Source organism: Macrotis lagotis, chromosome X (genome assembly GCF_037893015.1).
Source record: "Macrotis lagotis isolate mMagLag1 chromosome X, bilby.v1.9.chrom.fasta, whole genome shotgun sequence".
NCBI classification, from domain to species: Eukaryota; Metazoa; Chordata; class Mammalia; order Peramelemorphia; family Peramelidae; genus Macrotis; species Macrotis lagotis.
Window position 1 is genome coordinate 94,973,469 of NC_133666.1, and position 22,162 is coordinate 94,995,630.

The 22,162-nt window shown below is 36.8% G+C and overlaps 1 protein-coding gene across 1 annotated transcript in view; it reads left to right on the forward strand.

Moving 5' to 3' along the window:
• The first annotated feature begins 552 nt into the window (after nt 1-552).
• UGCG (UDP-glucose ceramide glucosyltransferase) overlaps nt 553-22,162 on the forward strand; it is a 58,387-nt gene continuing 36,777 nt past the window's right edge. The window contains exon 1 of the mRNA XM_074206685.1: nt 553-692. Within this exon, the coding sequence (XP_074062786.1) occupies nt 595-692 (98 nt within the window). The 5' untranslated portion in view covers nt 553-594. The remainder of the gene's footprint in view (nt 693-22,162) is intronic.

Consider the following 22,162-nt stretch of genomic DNA (forward strand, 5'->3'; position numbering starts at 1 on the left):
CAGGGCAGCAGGGTCCGGAGCCTCGGGGGCGGGGTGGCGCCGGGCGCCGGCACTCCCCCTTTGGCGGTGACGGGTGACGCCGCGGCCGTGTGGCAGGGTGGGGGCTGTTGGGGCGGCGCTGGGGAGGGTCTGCGGAGCGGGTTGGGCGGAGCGGGAGAGGGCGGCGACGGAGGGGGAGAGGCGGGGCGCCTCGGGCTCCGTGCGGCGCGAGCAGCCGCCTTCGGTTAGTGCGCGGAGAGCCAGGAGCTGGGAGACGTCCCGCGCGCCGAGCCCGCCGGCACAGCCTGGGGGAGGCAGCGGAGGCGGAGACCGGAGCGGCGGCGTTGCGCGGCCTCTGGCCGGGGCCCGGGAGGCCCGCCCAGCCGTTCCGGCGCCCGCCCCGAGCGCGGCGCCTGCCGCGAGCCCCCTCCGGCCCGGCCCGGCCCGGCCCGGCCCGGCCCGGCCGTCCCCGCCCCTGGCCGGCCTCCCCGCGCCCGCGAGCCGCCGTCCGAGGCCGCGGCTGCGGCGGAGCGACGCGCGGGCCGAGGGGGAGTGCGCGGGCCGAGGGGTGTCCGCGGGCGCCGCGGCGGCGGCCCGGGCCGGGCGGCCCCGGCGATGGCGGTGCTGGACTTGGCCCAGGAGGGAATGGCCGTTTTCGGGTTCGCCCTGTTCGTTGTGCTGTGGCTCATGCACTTCATGTCCATCATCTACACGTGAGTGCGGCCCCGGCGGCGGGGCGGGGCGCGGGGGGCCGGGACCCCGGGGGCCGGGCCCGTCCCGGCCCGCGCTGGCGCCCGCCTCGGCTTGGCGGGGGCGGGAGGCCGGCCCCGGCGACCCCCAGCCCAGGGCCCCCGAAGTGGAGGCCGGCTGCGCGGAGACGGGCGCCCCCCTGCTGACTCCGCGGCCTACTGGGTGGCACGGGGGGCTCTCTGAAGAACCGCGGGTTGGAGAAGGGTGTCCCGATTGGCAGCGGGGACTGGGGGGGGGCATAGTGAGTGGGGGTGGGGCGCAGCTTGTGCTTTTACCATTTGGTTTTGGGGCTACCTACGTGTGTGTGTGAGAGAGCCGGGGAGCAAGGAGGCTTGTCTTTGTGTGGATGCGGGGCTGCCGCCGCTGCAGTGGAGCGCACAGGCCGGGGGTGCCCACCGCTACGGAGCCACGGGAAGCCCCAGGGTGGCTGCCATTTGGGATGAGGAAGGGCGGACTGGGGCTTTCTGTATTATGTCGATGGCTATCCGAATCCACTAGTCAACTGTGAGTGAGGGTGTTTGGAATTTCTTATGTGGTGGATTTTTTTTGTCATTGTTCACATTTCTTTTGAGGGGATGATTGTTGCTCACAGCCACCTGCTGGCCACCTTACTGATTTCTGTCTTCCTGGAAGAGGGATCTGTTTACCTAGGTGTAGCCCTTGGCCACCTTGAAAAATGTCCAATACTGGCCTTCTAAACCGTCCAGGATATGTCAAATCAGCTGAATAGTTTTCTTTTTTCTTCTTGGGTTCAACTGAGCCTAATTATCTTAACGTGGACGTAATTTAAACCCCCCTGTGAGAATTATTTTTTTTTCAAAAAAATAAAACTCTTCTCTCCTTTTAACTTAGAGACACTAAAATGCTTTATTGTTGTTGTCTTATTACAAAGAATGGAAAGATGACCTAAATTTTGTGATTAATTTGGAAGTCTTGTTTAGCTTAACCTTTCTCTGCAGTTGTCGTTCTTTTTTAGTCCTGTCCAACTCTTCATGACCCCATTTGGGGGGTTTTCTTGGCAAAGAAACTGAAGTGGCTTCCTGTTTTCTTCCCTAGCTCTTTTTACAGAGGAGGACATAGTTCAGTGACTTGCCTAGGGTCATACAGTTAGCAAGTATCTGAGGCTATACTTGAACAAAACTTGAATGAGTCTTCCCGATTTCAGACCGGAGCACTCCACATACTGTGCTACTTAACTGTCTTAACTGTCTATAATTGTATAGGAAAAAGATAGATACTTGAGGGTTGTTTTTCATCTAGCTCATCCTTTCAATAGGGAAAAAACCCATTCAACTTAGGTTCCTAGGACTGCCTCTTTGTTGGGTATATAGCAGTTACTGATAAGTATTTAGAAAAAAAATTGTTTGATTTTAGGAAAAAAAATTGTTTGATTTCAAGTTTTTGTAATACTTTTTTACCCCTATTCCAATAAAATCGAACTTGTCTTCCTCTCCCATGTCGATTGTTACTATATTGCTGTATTTGTTGGTACTAAAGAAAGGTGCTATGATTTGTGATACTTTCTAAAACATAAAGAAACATAATCCATACGAATGGCAGTGGTGATTTTTTTTTTCTGTATCAGTGAAGGGACTTGAGGGTCAGTCTTATAGATTTTGGAGTTAGTGGTTAGTTGAATTACAGATGATGGTAATTTACTTAAAAGTAGTATTGTCAAAAAATTGTAGCTCAGTTCTATTAATAATAATAGTAATAAGTATTAATAATATGTATTATCTCATTTTTCCACATAAGGGCATTTTATTTTTTTATGAATTTTAAAACTGAGTTTAAAACATTGACAGAATTAAAAATCAACTTAGCTGTAGTTTTAAGTATTATCAAAACATATTTGCTTAATGATTCCCCATTAGGCTACATCAAACTGCTAGTGTATTACATAGCTATTACAAGAGGAAAAAGATGAAAGTTATTGTTTTCAAGGAGCTTACAATCTAACAGGAGAAACATGAATGGAAATAGGCATATAATTGAAATACTTTTTAAAATTTTTGGGGGGGAAGTGCATAATTGAAAAACTTTGAAATAGAGCCTCCTTCCCCATTAAGTTTTTGAATTTTTTTATACCGGTATACTTATATGTGCTTCTATGTAAATGTGAAGATGTATTTTTGAAAAGTTGTATTTCTAATATTAAGTCAACTTATGTTTGGAAGCAAAATGGGAAATTGATAAAGATATGATTATGAATACTTTTTAAAAGAGAATTCTTTTGTAAAGCAGATAACTACTACCTAAATTTAAACTCTGCTTAATTCTGCTTTATATGAAACATTTTATACTTATTTTATTGTTATTATTACTTTCACTGAAATAGACAGTTTCTGAATATTTGAGACATACTCTTAAACAGGAAACTTCTCTTCTTTTTTTAAAAAACTAGTTGATGTTAAAGCTTTTATTTGTCAGAATTTTCACAAGAAAGTATATATGAAAAATAAAGGCATAGTAGATAATTTAAATTAGACTTTTGTGTTAAAACAATATACTATTTTGTAATTACATTATTCCTTATTTTCAGTAAGGAAGTGGCATTTCTTATGGTTCATTCTAGAACTCTGGACTGGGAATTCAAAATCCTTCAAAAGAGTCCTCTTTTCAAACCTTACCCTACCTCTTACCAGCTGTTTAGCCTTGGGCATGTTCTGGACCTTTTTTTTTCCCAATTGGCAAGATTAGAGGATTGGACACTTTCTCTGACCTTTGTATTTTTAAATTTTCTTAATCTTTGAATATGCTATTTTACATTCATAACTTTAGAGCATTCCACCTTGTTTGTATTTTAAACTTTGTAATTAGCTTAAATGTATTAACTCAAAAGACCTTATATGTTCTTTTGAAGGTTAGTAGCCATGGGATTAGCAAAATTAAGATATGTTCTTTGAACAAAAAAATTTAAGCCTCTATTCAAATGTCTGACTCTACATATACATTAACATAAATGACATTTTCTGATCAGTCTTAAGATTCTTTTAATGTTTTGAGAGCAAAAAGTTCAAAAACTACATAAAAGCATAAAAGATTATGAATTTCTCTTTAAAAACAACTGATTATTTTTCATTAATAAATTTTAAATATGGAATTTTTAATGACAGTAATTTAACTAACTGTTATAATATTTTAAACTTTTCTTCAGTTAGTGAGTATATCTTGATTGACAAAATGTTAAACATATTTGTAGGGCTATATAAAATACCCCCACCTTTTTTTTTTAGGCATGTTAACTTATATAACAGTTTGAATGCATATCAGATTTTATCTCTGATTTTATCTGAGAACAAAAACAATACTGATAAATGTTTATATGTGTTGGTTATTAATGCTGCTGTTAAGAAAAGTATTCCTACTAATTGTTACCTACATAGTTCTGTTGACCTTAACATAACAGTTGGAACCTTTGGCTGTGCCTGGAAAGGTGTTGAGTCTGGTGTTGGAAATAGATGGTGTCTACAAACTGACTGGGTTTATCACAAGCAAAGTTGCCAGTAGGTGATAAATTAATCTTTGGCCATTATGAACCATTGGATAAATTAAACTTAAAATGAATCTCAGGATTCTGGGATCCCTTTACATTTTTCATTGACAGATGCACAATCACTGTGAGGACACAAGGAGGAGGGAAGAGGAGCAGAGGAAAGGAATACATTGTTTTTAGATTGCATAAAAACATTAATGATATATGTAAAATTTGCCCAATGATCTCTAAGGTGAAATGTTCTTGAGAAACTGACCTACATCTGTAGAAATGCTTCTCAGGTACATAAAACTGGAAGACATAGTAAAGTTGCAACTATATGTAAGGTTGGACTGTGGTAAAGAAGGTGGGGGCAGTTAGGTGGTGCAGTGGATAGATAGATAGAGCACCTGCCCTGGAATCAGGAGGGACTTAGTTCAAATTTGACCTCCGACACTTAATAATTGCCTGGTTGTGGGATCTTGGGCTAGTCACTTAATCATTTTGTCTTGTTAAAAAAAAAAGTTGGTGCTGTTGTTTTTCCTCATATGTCCAAAGGCCACAGAAAATAGTTTATGGAACACTTGGTCATTTCACTTTGGCAGTCAGTGCTCATGATGCAAGTAAGCAAACAGAGCAATGTAAATGTAACTGTAGTAGTGCCAACTGCTATCTCAGAACCTAATTTATAAAACATTTATGGAAGAGATGAAAGATTTTGAGCAGTTTCATCTCAGAAATGATAAAAATGCTATGAATAGGAAAATGAATCTAAAGAATCTTGGCATCAGAGGCTTTTAATTTTGTTTAAACTGAGAGGTTTTTTTAGATGAAACTAGAAGGACAAGAAGAAATTAAAATTCCACATAGAAACTGACAGGATCCTTCAAGCCAAATCAACTTCTGCCTTAATACTTGATGACTTTAATGTGCCAGGTGTGCACATAGGAAGACGGTAAAAAAAAATCTGGGAAAATAAAGTGTAAAATTAAGAAAGGAAACAGTATATATCATGAACACTTCAAGAAAGTTGGAAAATACTGGATGTGATAGGAACTGAATAATACTGCCAAAATATAATTGATTTTATCTTGACAGAAAATGACTTTATCATAGTGGTCATCATTTCAGAACCATCTCTTTGTGTAGTTAGATAGATCATCAGATGTTTAGAAAAAAGGTAAAAGTTAGAATAAAGGATAAGGATACTGTATTATCACAATAGTGCCAAGCTGACCTATTTAAACAAGCTGTTACTTTCCTGGTACCTGGAATGAATTCCCTTCTCATCTACACTTCGTAGAATTTTTCACTTCCTTCAAAAATGTTAGCTAAACCTTTAGTGATTTTGCCCTCAGTTGCTAGTGTCCTCCTCTTTTACATGTATTTAACTAATCTACATTTTATTTATTTTGTGTTCTCTCTCTCTCTCTCTCTCTCTCTCTCTCTCTATATATATATATATATATATATAATATATATATATATATATATATATATGTTCATGTTGTTTCCATGATATGTAAATTCTTTGAGAACTAGAGCTATTTATAGCACAGTTCTTGGTACAGAGGCATTTAAATAATGCTTGTTGATTCATTCTGAAAAATGGGAAAGGAATAGGGGAAAAAAGCCAGTCACTGATTGATTGTTACCATTTTAAAAGAGAATTTTAGAAGATATATTTTTAGGAGATAAGATATGAAGATTTAGAAGATAGAAAGAACATTAGAACTGCCTCAGTTTGATTTCCTCCCCTAGTAGAGATATGGCAGCCAAGGATAACAGTAGTTTAGAATGATTGAAATCTGTGATCCTATGAGCCTCATTTGTAAAACATTTATGGAGGAGGTAAAAGATTATTAGTAGTTTCATCTTAGAAATGATTTAGAAGCTGTGGAGAGGAAAGTGAATTTATAGAAATTGTGGCATCAAATCTTTTAATCTGGCTTACCCTCAGACTTTTTTGATGAAACTGGGAGGACAACAAATAGACATAAAATGGAACAGATTTTCAGGATTTCTGTAGAGCTCTAGTCTCATCATCAGTGACAGACCTTTTTCATTTGCACTCTATATTTTGGTTGGTTGGTTGGTTAGTTCTTGTCCTTCATTATTGAAGATGATCAAAATGACATCACTATGTTTGAGACAAATTGCAATGTGTCCTACCATGACTTATCAGACCAGTATGGGCTCTACCACAGTTTGGGCACACATAGTCCATGTGAACATCTGGAGTGGATACTCATAAACTTACGATGTCATGTTTCCTTTGAACTGCTTCAATTTTGTCTTCCTCATAGAGTACAACGCTCTCACTGATGAGGGAACACCATTCTGGACAGTCCTGTGCCAGTGTCTCCCAGACCTTCTTGAGAGCACTTGCCCTGTTTGAGTTCTCCATAAAAATAGTTTTTTTTTGGCAAGTGTACATCTGGCATTCTAAACAATCTGTCCAACCAAATGTAGTTGCACTCTCTGAGGTAATGTTGGAATGCTAGGCAGTTTTAAGCTTGAGAAAGGATCTCAGTATTTGGTATCCTTTCCTGTCAGGTGATCTTCAGTATCTTCCTAAGACAAATTAAATGGAAGTGATTCAGTTTCCTGACAGGGAATTAACTGGTAGACTCTTAAGGTTTCGAAGGCATATTGCAATGTCAGCACAATGACTCTGTAGACCTTCAGTTTGGTAGTCAGTCTGATAACCTCTTCTCTCCTTTGAGGTAGTGTAGGATGTGTTCAAGGAAGATACATAATCAGTGAGAAAGTGGAAATGGTACTCAAGATAGGGAAAGAAGTTCTTTTACCTGATTAAATACTCACAGGAACAATCTGTGTTAAAGGTTACATGTGTTTTAAAGCATTTGAAGATCCATAAAATTTTTTTATAAATAGGATGGATCATGGACAGTATTACAAGACAAAAGAAGGAAAGAAAATGAACAGCTTTCAACTAATATGTAATGTAATAATAAATATATAATAAAATATAAACATAATACTTTTCCCCATCTCTAAAGAATCTATGAAAATTGTCTCTTGATGAAAACATGAACCTATAATAAACTTTCATAAATGATTTTCCGTAGATGATTACATTTTCAAAGCCAATTAACTGGGAGATATAGCAAATTCTTGTGTGTTGATTACAAAAATATCTTCATTGGAACAAAAGTAGCGTTAGAGATTCCCTTCACACAAGATATTTTTTGTGCTTATATTAAAATTATGTGATTTTCCTTGGTAAATGTAACTGTAGAATAATTGTAAATTTTATACAACTCTTCTCTTGATTGTCAAGATAAACAGAACATCAAACCAGGCAGTTTATTTGCTTGCAAAGATGTTAGTCTACATTACTATAGGTCTACAGAAACTAGAATTTGAAGGCACTTCAGCAGTGCCTTTTTTTAATGCAGTGAAGTTTTTCAGAAATTTCTGTTTGTGAATGTTATTATGCTGATTATTGAGATATAAAACACCATATAATGCTTCCTTAATTAAATCTATGACTACTCAGTATATTAGCCTAGCACTGTATAGAGAAAACCCAAGTGTATAAGAGTATATACAATCCCTGGATTATGGGCATATGTACTCTTTAAGATTGTCCATCATCTATCATGGATATCAAGTCTTATACCTTGATTACAAACAACAGAAGTTATGTCAAGTCTTATACTTTGATTACAAGCAACAACAGAAAGTTTAGTTGGGGGGGGTAATGATTTGAAAATAATTTACCTAAGAAATATATGAAAATTATAGTAGCAGACTCAATAAATATGTGGAGTAACTAGAAAAGCGTGTGTACTTGAAATGTAAAAAGAGAGGCATTTTTAAGAGGTGATAGTTTGGGGTGGCTAGGTGGCACAGTGGATAGAGCACTGGGGAGTCAGGAGGACCTGAGTTCAAATCCAGCCTCAGACACTTAATAATTACCTAGCTGTGTGGCCTTGGGCAAGCCACTTAGCCCTATTTGCCTTGTCAAAAAAAAAAGGAGAGAGAGGTAATAGTTTGTCCTAGTCAGATGACATCTGGAGTGTTGTGTTCAGCTTCAGATACCACAATTTAAGAAGGATAGTGATAAAATGGAGAACATCCAGTGAAGGGTAAGTAGAAATATGAAAGACTTGAGTCATGTTCAAAGAACTGCGAATGTTGAACCTAGGAAAACATGATAGACATTTTTAGGTATTTGAAAGACTATCATGAGAAGGAGGAAGTAGGTTCATTTTATTTGACCCAGCAGGAGCTGTGAGAGGAAATTGCCAAGAAGCAAATTTGCACTTGATATAAGGGGGAAAAAATAAGCAAACTTCCTAATCCTGAGACCTGTACAAAAAGTGGGGTAGGATACTTTAAGAATTTAAGGAATTGGGGCAGCTAGGTGGTGCAGTGGATAGAGCACCTGCCCTGGAGTCAGGAGTACCTGAGTTCAGATTCGACCTCAGGCACTTAATAATTACCTAGTTGTGTAGCCTTGGGCAAGCTACTTAACACCATTGCCTTGCAAAAAAAAAAACCCTAAAAAAAGAAATGAAGGGATTAAAAAATAAGTTGTGATGGATTCTGCCTCACTGGAGATATTCAGGCAGAGTATGGATGACCATTTGTCAGGTACATTACTTCAAAGAATTCATTCCTGGTATAGATTAGACTGTATGACTGCTCAGGTGACTTCAAATTCTGGTTTCTATGAATCTGTGACAGGATCCAAAGGGAAATTGTGTAGTACATTCAATGATGTAAAGCTATTCCCTGCCTCAAATGCTTGACTCTGTCTCTACTTTCTTCTCCTTCACCTTTTCCTCTTGCTCTTTCTCCTCCTTTTTCTCTTTCCCCTCCATCCTGTGTGACATGAAATAACCACATAATCTCAAAATGGTCAAAATTTCAGATGACCCAAAGAGTGCTCAATGACATGTGGGATAATAGCAGTTTATTTCTAAAAATTACCAACATAAGTAAGAATTTAAGGACTTGGGGCAGCTAGATGGCGCAGGGGCAGCTAGGGAATGTGAATGGAATTTTGACTAAGGTACTTTACTTCTCTGATGGTCACTTTTCTACAAAATAAAGGAATCCCAGATCTCTAAAGCCTTTTTGATCTCTCAATTCCTTGATGTCATGTGTAACTAGAAAAGAATGTGATCTGGTCAACCCTTGAGATTGAGGGATAGAAGATAGACAATATGATTATCACGCTAAGAACTACAAAATACTTTTATAATTGATTTTAAAACTTATTTCCTTTGTTTTACATCACCTTTTCCCTTTTATTCTTCCATTGCCACCTGCCAGAGAGCTAGCCTCCTTATAAAAAAGTTTTTTTTCTTTTTAAAGAGAAGTTAAGGGGCGGCTAGGTGGCGTAGTGGATAAAGCACTGGCCACTTAACCCCATTTGCCTTGCAAAAACCTAAAAAAAAAGAAGTTAGATGAAAAAAATCAGAAAAACCTCCACAGAATGTTAAAAGAAAGTCTCTGTCATGTTGGGGAGAACTTTGTAAGCACTATTAAAGAATAAAGACAAGAACCACATTGGAGGAAAAGGCATAGATATTCTAGAATTAGAGTCTCTGGAATACCACAGTGGTAAAATCCTTCACTTAAAAAGAATTGCATGTTTCCAATTTAGAAAAGGCCCTTTTCATGCCTCTTCAGTGAACCTGATTTTTAAAAAGTAAAGTCCTTGAAGTTTTATTATTATATACTTGAAAAATAGAATATTGATGACCCATCTGTAAAATGAAAATATTGCAGAAGGATTTCTGTCCCCCATGTGTGAAATGTATCTTCTTCATCTCTACTTTCAGTCATGGCTTCTTTCAAAGCTCAGTTCAAAAGCAACCCCATATCTAAAGAGTTACCTAGTTCACTTTAACTGAAACTGTTCTCCTCCAAAACAATTCTCAGAGTTACTTTGTATATATTTATATGTGTAAATGCCTCTTTCCTATCCCACACCCATAAAATATGGTCTCAAGACTTATCTTTGTATCATCAGAACTTTTCACTCTGACATGGCCTAGAGTAGATACATGTCAGTTGATTAGGTGCTACTTATGATGGCTTTTCAATACAGATAATTCATTTTTACTAAAGAATCTTATTCATCTAGAAAAGTACTGTCCTCAGAGATCATCATTGTTTATTGTTGTGTTCATCAAGGACCTATAACTAGCGGAAAGAGTTCTGAATTTGGAGTCAGAAAATCTACTTTTGAATTCCAAGTCTGCTAGTTAGTTACTAACCTGTGTAACCATAGAACTCCTTCATTTCTTCTGAGCCTCAATTTTCTATTTGGTTAAGTGAAGCTCTTTGGTACCTTCCAACTTTAAATTTGTACTTTTTTGAAATATGGTAATTTTTGAATGAACAAGGTGGAAATAGACAAAATGTTATTAAATATTAGAGTAAATATTTTCAATGATAAAATGTTTGCAGTTTTTTTACATGCTAAAATTACCATTTTTGGACAATTTATCAGAATTTTTGTGCAAGATTTAATCCCCCTAAAAGAATTATAAGCTTTAAGTTTTATTTGGTTGTTGGCTATTTTTTTGAATCACTTCTAAAACTAATGTAACTCCAAAATTTTAGGACTGCATTGTCTGCAACCTGAAATAATATAATGTCAAAACTAGTCAAAGCTAGTAAACAGGAGCACATTTTTATTATGTTTTGTTATATTAGGACAATTTGTTAGAATTTTATTTCTTTGTAAAAGGAACTGTACTAATCTGGTATCCTTCTTTTTCTCATATTCAAGACCATTATACCAAGAGAATAGATTTCCAAAGAATACTGTCTGTCCTTTCCTCTTTTCTAATATTGAAACCCCTCTTCTTTATAGCCTGACCTCATCTTTAATGTTAGTTTTAATCACTTAATTTTTTTGCTTGCCAGTTGTAAATACTTTTGTAATTGTATTACTGTATTATTTTCTAATGGAATTCTTCACTATAAGAAGTTTAAATATCATTTATTTTAGATGAAGAGGCTGACGCTCTGAGAGTGACTTTTTCCATGTGATTTGCTTTTAAGAAATGGAATTAAAACCCAATTAGTTAGGTATAAATTTTGTATTTTTTCTCTTACATATTTTTTAAGTTCTTTCTAATTAGGTGAACATTTCTTTCCTAGTATTAAAAAAAGATACAACAAACAATGCTGTCTTCTACTTTTATTTCCAACTTTTTTATTATAGTATTTTTTTTAACTCAGTTGATTCAGTCTATGAGTTTTAAAAGTTGTTTCATCTTATATGGAAGTTAATGTCATGAATGATTATAATGGAAACCATGGAGATAAGTCATGAATAGCTGTGAATTTTGTATTTAGAAAATTACTTTGTAAAAATTTATTGCTTGAAGTTCTACCTAAAGGATTCAAAATGTATGTTTTTTGTGGACCTTAGAAGTTCAGTTGTGAACATATTTAAAAAAAATTCCTCAAAGCAAAACTCTTGGATAGAATTAGGCTAGATTTCAAGGGAGTAGGAACACTGAAACTGTTTAAATGTTTCAGTTTCAGGCATTTGGGGTGGGGGTTGTGGGGGGGGAATCTTATAATGAAGTCTTTCAGTAATTAAATCCCTTTGGGTGAAATATAAGATCAATATAATTTATAGCATGTTTGACTTTAGTAATTAGGGTTAGTGAGGAGCATTAATTATTATAGGTTAGGAGAACTAAGAATTTTAAAGTGGGGTAGGTTTTTGTTTTTTGTTTTGTTTTTAGTATGAAGCCTAATATTTAAACATAATTTTATTGGAACATTTCTTTTGACTCTACTTTCTTCCCCCCAACCCAAAATTCAGTTACTAAACTCTGCCATTTATACAGGATTTTTTGCATCTATCTCCTCTTTGTTATAGCATTCCCACAGTTGTGAAAACAATCTTCCTAACACATATCACTCTCCTACTCTGAATAGCTTTCCTTTGCTTAAAGGATAAATACAACCTGGAAGTTAAGTTCCTCTGTGGAGTAACTTTAGTCAGTCTCCAGACTTATTTCATTCTACATGAGATATCAAGAGGCAAGAGCAAGAATTTTAGACTTCCGGTTAGGAATGTTCAGAGTTTGAATCCTAATTAGTTAACAATGAACAAGTAATTTAACCTTAATTTCTTCATCTATAAAAGATATAATACCTGTAGTATCTACCTTAAAGCATTATTTTAGGGGTCAAATTAGATAAAATAAAATTCTTCAAAGAGTATGAAGAGCTATATAAATGCAAATTGTTGTTACTATTATTTACATTCTATTCTAGTCAAATCATGCTACAAGCTTTCTCCTGTTCCCACATTTGGATATACTCTACATGTCTGTTAATTTTCTTTTCTTTCTTTAAGGAAATCTTTCCTTATTTTCATAGATACAAGCATTTTTCTCCTTTCTCATATTTCTTATAGCACATTCTGCTTTGTAGTAGGTATATACTATGAGTAGGTTAGTTGAACTGTTCATCATCCTTTCTTGTTTGGAATTTCACTAACCATCCCTTCAAAAATATGATGTCAAATTTTGCCAGAAATCACGCTTTCAAGCTCACTGGCTTGTGATTTCAGACTCTACCCTCTGTGGAACATTTTCCAGTCCTACAACAACTCTCCCATTCTTCCTGTAGTTTACTAATTACAGATGCAAGATTTTTTACTACCCTAGAATGATTTTCTTTTTGGACCTGCTAGCTTGTACACATCAAGATACTCCCTGTTTATCTTGAGTTTTACCTTTTAGCTTTTTTTTTTGTTACATCTTTTTCAGTCCAAAGATCATTCTTCTTGGCAAAGAAAATGGAAACTCAATAGAGTTGAACAGCTGTGACTTCTTTCTTCCATTATTATAGTCTAGTCTATGCTAATGAGCAATCCTGATCTGACTCTTAGTTATCCTTTCTCCTGCTCAAACTCAAAACAAAACAAAACCCCTTGGACCCATTTTTCTTTTACTTTCCTTGCCAACTTCAGGTGATTTTGATGTTTATTGATAAGCATTTATTAAATGACTATTATATACCAAATACTATGCTTGGACTTGGGATACATACACAAAATTGGGCACTTCCTTCCCTAAGTTGTTTCTCTTCTGGGGAAACACACATATACAATATATCCAGTGAATTGTGGTGAGGTAGGGCACTACAAATTGGGAGAATCAGAAAGTGGTAATTAGAGGAGATGGTAATTGGGCTGAATAGCAAGCTAGAGGTTTCAAGATTTGAAGATAGGGAGACCATTCCACTGGGGAAGAAGAGGAGGGGAAAGAAGAGATATCCTATGCAGGAGATTGAATGGCTTGGATAAGGAACAGCAAATATTGCCAAAGTACATGAAGAGACCTGTGAGAGGAGAAGGGAGGGAGGCGTTTAGTCAGATTATGAAAACTTTTAAATGCTAAACACAGAGATGTTTGTCTTTTATCCTAAAGGCAATGAAGAGCCATCTAAGCCCAAGCAAGGAAATAATATATTCAGAGCTATACTTTAAGAATATTAATTTGGTAGTTTGTTTGGAGGATGGATTAGGAAAAATAAAGAGAAAAATGAGGAGAAATTTACAATAAAGGCAAGGGTGATAAAAGCCTGGATGAGGGGATTGCACTGAGTCAGCAGGGATGACTGTGAGAGATGTTTATAGGATCATAAGATGATAAATCTAAGACTAGAAGGGACCTGAGAATTCATATAATCCAACTGCTAGGGATTTTTTAAATTCTATTTTATTTTTTCAGTTACATGATAAGATGTTTTTGAGTCCCATATTTTCTACCTCCCTTCCTTCCCTCTTTACTCCCCATAACAGCAAGTAATCTGATATAGGTTATACATGTATAATCATGTTTAACCTATTTCTGTATTAGTAATGTTGTGAAAGAAGAGTTAGAACTAAAAGGAAAAAAAATTCATGAGAAAAAGGAGGGAAAAGCATAAAAACAAGTTTTAAAAAGTGAAAATTTTATGCCTTGATCTGCAGATGGTGTTTCCATCATAAATCTTTTAGAATTGTCTTTGATCTTTGAACTGCTAAGAGGAGTTGTATCCATCACAGTTGATCATCATATAATGTTACTGTTAATGTATATATCATATAATGAGCATTGTTAATGTGCTCGCTTTACTCAGCATCAATTCATGTAAGTCTTTCCTGGCTTTTCTGAAGTCTGTCATGATTTCTTATAAAACTCTAGTATTCCATCACATTCATATACCATAATTTGTTCAACCATTTTAGTATTGGTGAGCATTCCCTTATTTTACAATTCTTTGCCACTACCAAAAGAGCTGCTATAAATATTTTTGTACATGTGCCAGTTCTCTAGTTTTTAAGAAGGGGAAACTGAGGTTTCAGAGAGGTTGAGTGACTTGGTTAAAATTAAACAGGTATTTTAATTTGTGGGGTGAAGTGAAAGAAAACAAAACAATTTGGCAACTGATTGGATTTAAGATGAGAAAACAAAAAATTAAAAATACATAGGTTGTAGACAAGAATTTCTAGAATAGTAATGTTAGCAAAAGAAATAGAATAGATAAGGATGGATTTCAGGCTGAAAAATAATGGATTCTATTTTGAACATATTGAATTTGAGAGAGGAGTTTGGGACATCTAGGTAAGAGCAGTCAAGTATGAAGTTGGGATATATACTGGAACTTAAGGAAATGATGAGAATGACTTAGATATGAAGGTAGCTCTTACAGATAGGAAATCAGTCTGGGGCGGGGGGGGGGAAAGAAGTTTAATATTTTAACTTCAATGTTTGTGCCATACAGTAATTGTTACCAGTATTTGACATACCTAACAATTAGCTTTTGACATGCCATTGAACTTAGGTCATAATAGTTGAAAAATTTTGATGTAAGATAATGAAAGATATTAAATTTTTTGGCTTTTGCCTGTCCAAATAATTTTTGAATTGGACATGTACAGTATATATCTTGATTTATTTAAAATAAATTTTTATTGATATCTTCTGCTTTTAAATCATAATTATCCTCAGTAGCCCTTCTTCCTCTCCCAAAGAGTCATCCCATGTAGAAATCATATTTTTTAAAAAGGGAAGAGGATCAGCATAATCGATCAGTACACTGGAAAAGTCTAGCATGTGCAATATGAATTGTATGAATGCATTGTGTACATTTCCACTTAAAGGTGAGCTGATAGTGTTTCCTCATATATTTTCATTCAAATCATACTTGAGAGTTATAATATTTTGACCTTTTCTTTTCAATTTTTGGGTGAAGTTCTTTTCATATATATATATATTGTGGTTAGTTCATAGATTGTTTTGTGGTTTTGTTTACTTCACTCTGCAATAGTTGTACATCTTTCTTTACTTCTCTTTATTGGTCACATGTATCATTTCTTAAAGCACAGAAGTATTTCTTTACATTCACATGCTGCAATTTATTTAGCCCTTCCTCAATCATTGGACATTTTTGTTTCTAATTCTTAGCTATCACAAAAAGTGTTTCTTTAAATATTTTGGTATATATGGGGACTTTCTTCCTATTGATAGACAAATGTGAGGTGATATTATAATGATATTTTCATTAAAGTCTCACAACAATTCTTTAATGAAAGTGCTATTATTATCCTCATTTTGTAAATGCAGAAATAGAGGCAGAAAGAGGTTGAGTGATTTGCCCAGACACAAATATTTGAGATTTGATTTAAATTCAGGTCTCTCTCACTCCAGGCCCAGCACTCTAGTGGACCAATCAAGTTGCGAAATAATAAAAAGAAAGTAGTGATAAATGTAGATTTGAAAAAAATAGAGATAAATAGTGCTTTTACAATGAGCATCACCATGTTACACTTCCTTTTTCTTCTCCATTACCTGGTATCCCTTTGTATGTTCATGAGTTAAAGTTGACTTTCTCTGGATCCCTTTAGTTGTTTTGATTGCTTTTTTCTCTAGATTTGGAGCATTCTTTCATGTGATTGTGAATACTCTGTAGAATTTTTTTGTGGAGGCTTGTGAACTATTTTGTTTTTATCTTTTTACAGCTTAAATATTGAGGAAAGGCTATTAGTTTTAAATATTTCTTCATTGTCTTTATTATCTTGGATATCAAACCTATATTGGATACTATAAGCCCTTATCAGAGAAATTTGATTTTTCCCATTTGATCACTTTTCTTTTTTTTACTTTTTTTTAGGGTTTTTTTTTTTTTTTTTGCAAGGCAGTGGGTTTAAGTGGCTTGTCCAAGGCCACACAGCTAGGTAATTATTAAGTGTCTGAGACCAGATTTGAACCCAGGTACTCCTAACTCCAGGGCTGGTGCTCTATGTATTGTGCCACCTAGCCGCCCTAATCACTTCCTTTCTTAATCCTAGATGTATTAGTTTTTTTCTGTGTGAAGATTTTCAGTCTCATGTTATTAAAGTTATCAATTTTATCATTTGTAATTCCCTCTGTCTCTTGTTTGGTTGAGAATACATTTCCTGTCCATAGTTTTAGGAGATAGGTAATCTGCTCCTCTTCTAATTTTTTTTAATATTAAAGATGTATATATTTAGATACTGTTGAATTCTAAGTACAACAATGATGAGACTGAGTATGATTTTTCTTTCTAGCAGTTTATATTTTATAGTTACCTGCAATTACCAAAGTACTTTCATGTGTGCTTTCACCTGTTGAATGGAGTTGAAATTTACTATTTCCTTTTACAAATGTGAAAAATGATGTAGCCAAGTGCTAACAGCTAACAAAGAGCAATGTACTTTGCCTATCTTGGTAAAGCTACAAGAGAATGGAAGAAGCCTAGTAAAGAGTTATTTATACAAGAAAAATGCAGTTTATTTGTGAGGGGGGAAACCCTAAAGAATGCTAATTTTCTCTACTTTAGGCTAAAATGAAAGTAGTTTGCAGCCTGGACATTTTTTTTCATATTGTTCTACTTCTGGTATAGAGATTAATTTGGACCTATATATCCTTTTTTTTTAAATTTATTTTTTATTCTTATTTTGTACAAATGTTTTTATTTACATTAATAAAATATACTTGTTTACAAGTAAACAAAATACCCCTCCCCCCCATGAATATAGATAGACTTGCTTGGGCAAAAAAGTAAAGGGGGGAGAAAAAAATTAAAATAAAAAAAAATAATAGTAATAATTGTAGGTATGGCCAGGTGGCGCAATGGACGAAGCACCAGCCCTGGAGCCACGAGCACCGGAGTCCATATCCAGCCTCATAAACCCAATAATCACGCAGCCATGTGACATGCAAGCCACCTGATCCCCACTGCCCTGCAAAAACCAAAAAGAAGAAAAAAAAAGACCCAAAATAAAATAAGATAGTAATAATAGTAGGGGTGGCTGGGTGGCAGAGCATTGGCCCTTGAGCCAGGAGCACCCGGGTCTGAATCCGGCCCCAGACACCCAATGATCACCCTGCTATGTGGCCCCAGGCAGGCCACCCAGCCCCACTTGCCCTGCACCCTCCCCCAAATAATAATAATAACAAAAAAATGTGTTTCAGTTTTTGTTCCAACACCATCAACTCTCGTGAGTGGATCACATTCTTTATGATAAGTCCATCACAAAAGTTACTTCCATATTTTTCCAACGTTGCCATTGCTGATCGCAACTCCCTCCTTTCTTATTTCTCCACTACCATGTACTATATTTTCTCTCTCTTTTCACTCTGACTCTGCTGTAGGGTTGCTGAGTGGCGCAGCAGACAGATCCCTGGTCCTGGGGCCAAGAAGCCCTGAGCCCCTATACCACCCCTTAGGCCCAGAATCCACCTGGCCCTATGGTCCTGGGCAGGCCATCCAATCCCAGCCCCTTGCAAGAAGTAAAAAAAGAAAATGTGTTATATCTGGCCACTCTCCCCCCATGGTCCATCCTCTCCTCCTTTATTCACATCCCCACCCCTTCCCCCTGCTCCCCCCTCCTTCTTACTCCAATTGTCTATACCTCATTGAGTATATTTGCTGTTTCCTCTCCTAGCCATCTCTGCTGAGAGCAAAGGTTCCCTCATTGCCCCTTGCCTCCCCCTTCCATATCATTGCAATAGCTCATTGTAATAAAAAAAATCTTATTATGTGAAATAGCTTGGACTATTCCCCCTCTCCTTTTTCTTTCTCCCATTACATTTCCCTTTTTTTCTTATTGACTCCATTTTTACACCATATTTTATCTTCGATTTCAGCTTTCTCCTGTGCTTCAACTATAAAAGCTCCCTCTACCTGCTCTATTAACTGAGATGGTTCATATGAATATTATCAGTATCAATTTTCTATACATGCAGTTCATCCTCATTAAGTCCCTCATATTTCCCCCCTCTCCTCCAGTCTCCATGCTTCACCTGAGTCCTGCATCTGAAGATCAAACCTTCTGTTCACCTCTGGCCATTCCAAAAGGAACCTTTGAAATTCCCTTGGTTCATTGAAAGTCCATCTTTTTCCCTGGAAGAGGACATTCAGCCTTGCTGGGTAGTTCATTCTTGGCTGCATTCTAAGCTCTTTTGCCTTCCGGTATATTATATTCCAAGCCCTATGAGCTTCCAGTGTAGCTTCTGCTAAGTCCTGTGTGATCCTGACTGCAGCTCCATGATATTTGAACTGTGTCCTTCTGGCTGCTTGTAATATTTTCTCTTTGACTTGGGAGTTCTGGAACTTGGCTATAATATTCCTGGGGGTTGGTTTTTTGGGATCTCTTTCTCTGGGGGATCGGTGGATTCTCTCCATTTCTATTTTGCCCTCTGCTTCTAGAATATCAGGGCAATTTTCCTGTAGTAATTCTTTGAAAATGATGTCAAGGCTCTTTTCCTGATCATGACTTTCAGGTATTCCAATAATTTTAAAATTATCTTTCCTAAGTCTGTTTTCCATATCAGTTGTTTTTTCAATGAGATATTTCACATTTTCTTCTAATTTTTCATTTTTTTTGGTTTTGAAGTATTGATTCCTGATTTCTGGTAAATTCATCAATATCCCTGAATTCTATTCTTTGTCTGAAGGATTTATTCTCCTCAGAGAGTTTTCTTATCTGTTTTTCCATCTGGCCAATTTTGCTTTTTAATGCATTCTTCTCCTCAATAACTTTTTGAACTGTTTTATCCATTTGACCTAAGCTGTTTTTTAGCATGCTGTTTTCTTCAGCATTTTTTTGGATTTCCTTGACTAAGCTGCTGACTTCATTTTCATGTTTTTCCTGCATCTCTCTCCTTTCTTTTCCCAGTTTTTCTTCTAACTCTCTCATTTGATTTTCAAAGTCTTTTTTGAGCTCTATCGTAGCCTGAGCCCAATTTCTGTTTTTCTTGGAGTCTTTAGATGCAGGAACTTGTGCTTCCTCATCTTCAGACTGAGTATTTTGATCCTTCTTGGGCTCATTTGCAAAATATTTCTCAATGGTCTTTCTCTTGTTTCTTTGTTCATTTTCCCAGCCTAAGCCTGTTTTTGGGGGGTACTTCCTGAGCTTTTGGGACACTCCCACAAGGGTCTCTGTGTGAGGTTCTGCCCTCCCTCCTGGTCTGTGAATGACCATAAGCACCCCCCTCTGCCATGGGGCTGAGGTGGGGGGGCCCCTGCTGTTCTATGGGTGGGGGTGGGCCTAGACTGCGATCAGGATCTGAATGTGGTCAGAGCTCCAGAGTCCTGTTTCAGGGGCAGAGGACAGAGCTCTGCCCCTATATATCCTTTGATGGAGACAGCATGTTATGGTCGCTAGAGAAGCATTGACTATATAACCTTGGATGATTAGTTTAACTTTTTAAGCAAATCTTCAAGGACACACAGGTCTGTATGTTTAACTACATGCACAGACATGCACATAACACACACACATACTCTTATTTTCAGAAGTTTCCAGTTTGCCTCAGTAGAAGGACTTTCTTAAAAAGACTTCTACCTGTCGATGAAATCATAGGTTTCAAGATTACTAGATTAAATGGAATTTCTTGTGGAAAAAAAGCCCTTATTAAAGTCTGATTTTTATTCCTTGTCATGGGAAGTACATCCCAGTAAAATCTAAACTATTAGGTTCTACGAAACTGGAAAGACCTTGAGTATACCTAAAGTTAAGCCTACCTAAATTCAGAGAAGTTTATCACCCCCTCGGCTACCGATTTTATCCATAATGTGTGTGTGTGTGTGTGTGTGTGTGTGTGTGTGTGTATTTATAAAATTCCCTGTGAATAAAAGTTTAGAGGAGATGGCATCTACTCTGGTGGAAGTAAGACCCACACCAATGAAATTATAGATTTTTGAATAGTAAGATACCTATTATCAAAATTGATTTAAATATTGAAGACTAAATGATCTCTGAAGTACTGTGACTTGGGTCATTTGCCTGTGGTTGGTACTTTTGGAATTTCTCTTGCTACAAGGCAGTATGGTTTAGGTAAAAAAAAAAGTTGATTTGGACTTGAGAGACCTGGGTTCAAATTTCAGCTCTTTAATTCTGTGTGTGTGTGTGTGTGTGTGTGTGTGTGTGTGTGTATGTGTGTATGTGTGTGTGTGTGTTTATGTATCTTTGGGGGGAGGGGGATTGTTAAATTAGTTGTCCAGGGTCATCCAGCTAATAAGTATCAAGAGTCTGAGGCTACATTTGAACTTGGGTACTCTTGACTTCAGGATGGTGCCCTATCTACCTTGACTACCATTCTGACTTTTTTTGAGTAAAATCACTCAAATGTGATGAGTGAACCTCTTTGAAATGCTTAGGAGCAAGTTTGATTTGTAAAATGAGGGAGTTGGACTTGATGACCTTGAGGTTTTTCTAATTTTTAATCTATGATCGTATGAAGGAGGGAAGAAAACAAATACACTATTGCTAAGTATTTTACAGATATTCTCATTAGAGCCTCACAACAATCCTTGAAGAACAGTGCTATTATTATCCTCATTTTGCAAATGAAGAAACTGAGGTAGAAAGAGGTTGAGTGATTTGCCCAGATACAAATATCATAGACTGGATTTAAATTCAAGTCTTTCTGACTGCAGGCCCCAGCACTCTGTTGGACCAATCAAGAGTTGGGAAATAATAAGAAGATAGTAGTGATAAATATAGATATGAAAAAATAGAGGATGAATAGTGCTTATACAGTAAGCATCACCATATTACACTCCCCTTTTCTTCCCCATCATCTGGTATCTCTTTGTATGTTCATGAATTAAAGTTGACTTTTTCTGGATCCCTTTAGTTTACCTTCCCCAATCTTCTTTGAGTATTCTCTGCTGTACTTAGGAATGAAGGAAGGGAATTATGTACTTTATATGCGAATTATCACCTTTTCTAGTATTCAGCTCTGTCTTCTGCAAACTCCTTTGCACATATACTAAACTCTCTTTATTGCATTTTCCTTTTTACATTATTTCAATATTTATAACTTGCTTAAATGATAATTTCATCCTTCAGAATGTAGAACCAGTGAGGCTCAATTTTGTAAGTTGCATTACATGCTTATTACTCATCAGTCTGATATTCCCTCCTCACTTTTTTTTGTAACAAGGTCAAAAGACTGACCAAGGAACTCCTTTAGATGGCATTTACTAAGATTGTAACAAAAGATTTAATAAAATGTCTTGATATGGCTTTTGCAAAAAATAGACATGTAAAATGTCAGTAGTAATTACTGATTTAGAACTGGTTTAATGATCAGTCTCAAAGAGTAATTCATAATTTAATATCTATTTAAAAGAAAGTTTGTAGTGAACTGTCTTAGGGATCTGTGCCTTTCATCCAAAATTTCTTACAGAGCTAAAAGGACTCTGGTTGCAAAATATGCATGTGAGTGTCATTTTTAGGAATTATGAATGTTTCCATTTAGGAGTTCTTAATGTTTAGATTAGATTCAAAAGTGAATTAGGCTCCATATGATTAAAAAATTCCTAACCAACAGATTTATCCATAAAGTGAAATAAACTGTTCTGTTTTTTGATGAAGGAACAAAATATGGAAAAAAATTTTCTTATATACATGGACACACACACGTG